The sequence below is a fragment of the Myotis davidii genome, unplaced genomic scaffold (genome assembly GCF_000327345.1).
Source record: "Myotis davidii unplaced genomic scaffold, ASM32734v1 scaffold72, whole genome shotgun sequence".
Classification (NCBI taxonomy): Eukaryota; Metazoa; Chordata; class Mammalia; order Chiroptera; family Vespertilionidae; genus Myotis; species Myotis davidii.
The window spans coordinates 2,784,008-2,787,035 of record NW_006284618.1 but is presented as its reverse complement, the minus strand read 5'-3'; the positions used below and the strand labels follow the sequence as shown (position 1 = coordinate 2,787,035).

At 45.7% G+C, this 3,028-nt stretch overlaps 1 protein-coding gene across 1 annotated transcript in view; it reads left to right on the top strand.

The window, feature by feature from the left end:
- The first annotated feature begins 241 nt into the window (after positions 1 to 241).
- The window catches only part of LRRC27 (leucine rich repeat containing 27), a 13,091-nt gene continuing 10,304 nt past the window's right edge, over positions 242 to 3,028 (top strand). The window contains exons 1-2 of the mRNA XM_015572767.1: positions 242 to 300; positions 2,513 to 2,668. Of these exons, the coding sequence (XP_015428253.1) occupies positions 282 to 300; positions 2,513 to 2,668 (175 nt within the window). The 5' untranslated portion in view covers positions 242 to 281. The remainder of the gene's footprint in view (positions 301 to 2,512; positions 2,669 to 3,028) is intronic.

Sequence of the window (3,028 nt, the reverse complement as noted above, 5' to 3'; positions counted from 1 at the left end):
AGATGCTGCTATAAACACCCTCAGGCACAGGACCGTTCCCCAGCCAAGCACTGCCTGGCCCTGAGGTCAGCAGTGCCGGGCGAGAGCTCGGTCCGATGCTGGGACAGGTGACCACGCCTGTGGTCACTCTGTGGCTCTGTGGCATTGCTGCCTTAAAGAGAAGACAAATGAGCGGTATCATTTAGGGACAGTTACTCGACTTTCTGCTTTTAAATAATATATGTTCTGTTTTGTTTTAAAGGTATTTGAAAACTTTGCTTTTAGAAAGAAATCCTATCAAAATGTTACCTGTGCAGCTGGGTAAGTACTCAACCAACCAAATAAAAGGTGGTTTTAGAATACAGTCTAGTGAGGTTGCTGCAACCTGCAGTGGCGCCAGGCATGGCCCCGAGGGGAGGCCCACGTGTGGCTCACGCCCTCTGCCTCTGTCCTCGGGCTCCCAAAAGCTGCCAGCGCCTGCGCGATTTCTACACCTAAAGAGTGACCCGCAGCCTAGCGTGAGGGGCGATGAAACCTTTCCTTTCAGATCCACCAACTTCTGCTTCTTTGTATTTTGATACGATGTTATTGGATGGATAGAAATTTTGGGATTTTTATATTTTCTTGTTGCTTTTGGCGCTCTGGTTTGTGTGGAGCGCTAGCCCTGTGGTTTCACATGCATGTTCCCGTGCTCATTGGCTCAGAGTGTGTGAGTGCATTCACTTCAGCCTCCTCCTGGCCACCCTCACGCGCGCATGCACCTACCTTCCCAGTTTTGACTTCAGCCTCTGCGTTGTCAGCCGCAGGCCGGTGTGGTTGGGTGCCGCTCTTCTGTCCAGTCTGATGGTCTCTGCCTTTTACCTGGAGCGTTGCTTCTTTCTCATTCTCATTTCCTCTCTTCCTGGGACTCCAGTTACACAAGTTTAGATTCTGATTCTGTCCCATGGGCCTTGAATGCTCCCTTTCTCCCCGATTCTTTTTTTTCTCTCTGTGTTCCATTTTCTGTTGTTTTCCACTCGAGGCCCAGTGCATGAATTCGTGCACAGGTGGGGTCTGGCTGGTCTGCCCCGATCGGGGCCAATAGGGCTGGGCCAGCCAGGGGAAGGGGACGCAGGTGGTTGGCCAGCCCCCGCACCTGGGCCAACTCCCGACCGAGGGGACAATTTGCATATTAGCTTTTTATTATATAGGATTGACCTGCCTTGAGTTCTAGGTCTTCTGGTGAGTCTAGTCTGCTGTTAAACTCATCTGTTCCATTCAATGGTTTGCAACTAGACTTGAGATTGTGTGTGTGTGTGTGTGTGTGTGTTGGGGGGTGGATTTTAAATTACTAATTCATTTTCTTAATTGTTATAGATTGATTCAGATGATCTATTTCTACCTGCATCAGTTTGGGAATATCTTCATCTGCCTTTTTGAAGGAGAGTTTGCCAGACCCAGAGCCCTTGATTGACAGCACTGTGGACACCTGCTCCCCTGTGCTTAGGCCACCACTGCTTTCTCCAGGAAGTCCGCTCTTGATCTTATAGTTGCTGTTCCCTTGTAGGTGCTGAGTTGTCTTTCCATGGATGTTTTCAATAATATTTCTCTGTCTCTCGGTAGTTTGTGATGTTTCTCAGTGTGAATCCTTGTGGTTTATATTACTTGGGATTTGTTAAGCTTCTTAGATATATACATTAATGTTTATCATCAAATTAGAGCTGTGTTGGCCATGGTTTGTTCAGATTTTTTTCTAACCCTCTCTTTTACTCCTCCTATGACCGTTGTCACATGTATATTAACATTCTTGATGTTCTATGGGTCTCTGAGTTCTGTTGTGGTTTGAATCTTTTTTCTCTTGGACCTCAGCTTGCATACATATTATCTCTCCATCTTTCAGTTGACGTGTTTCTTTTGTCGTCTTGTATTTGCTTTTGCCATTTTGTCATCTTGAGGCCAGTGAATTTTTTATTTCAGTCTTTGCAATTTTTAAGTCTAAAACTGCTGTTTGGTTATTTAATAATTCTATTTTTGTTGACATTCTATATTTGTTGAGACAGTTTACTATATTTTCCTTTAATTATTTAAGTTGGGTTTTTTTTTCATTTCTTTGAACATGTTTATAACAACTGCTTTGATGTTTTTGTATGCTACATCCAGCATCTGAGCCTGCTCGAAGACAGTCTCTCTTGGCTGCTTGTTTCCTGAGTATGTGCCATATTTTACTTTCCTTATAGTTTTTGGTATTGTTGAAGATAGGCATTTTGGATAATATATTATAGCAGCTTTTGGTGATTTTTACTAGAGGGCTGCTGTTGTTGCTTCTGTTTGTTTATTTTATTTTATTTTGTAATTAGACTGGTCTTAATCTGTGGAATCTGTCCCCCCTGCAGGGTTTTTTTTTTTTTAAAGCAAATTTCAGACGCCTGTCATATAATTTACCCAGAATTCTCAACAGGACCTCTTTTTCCTAATGTGCAAAAGTAACTGTCATCTCCTGTCTCCATTGCACAGGAGAGTGTGTAACATGCTGATGGTTCTTCCTCTCCGTCAGGGAACGTGACGACGCTGAGGGCACTGAACCTGAGGCACTGCCCCCTGGAGTTCCCACCTCAGGTCATTGTGCAGAAGGGCCCGGCCGCCATCCTGAGATTCCTGCAGGGCTCTGCAGCCAAGCTCTCCTCCCGCCGAGACCCAGCAGCTTCTCAAGGTTCGTAGGACAATTATTAGGACAAACTGCATCAAAACCGAAGCGAGTGCTTTTTAAAATCTGGGCCCAGGGCACCTCCTCTCTATAATCATGTCCCGAGGAACACGGGAGCCTCATGTGTCCCCACTGGACGCTCCCAGCACCTGGTTCACACACGGTCTCCTCACTGACAGCAGAGCCCTGTCTTTCTCTGGCTCTGTGCTCACAGGCTTGCATCCTCATGCCCACAATGGAGCCTGTCCGGGGAGGGTTTGGGTAAAAGTCCACTGGGATGAACATAATGAAACAGTCCTCACCCCCAATACCATCACGTAACTATTTCAGGAATTGCTTGGTCCATTAGACAATTGCCCATTCTAT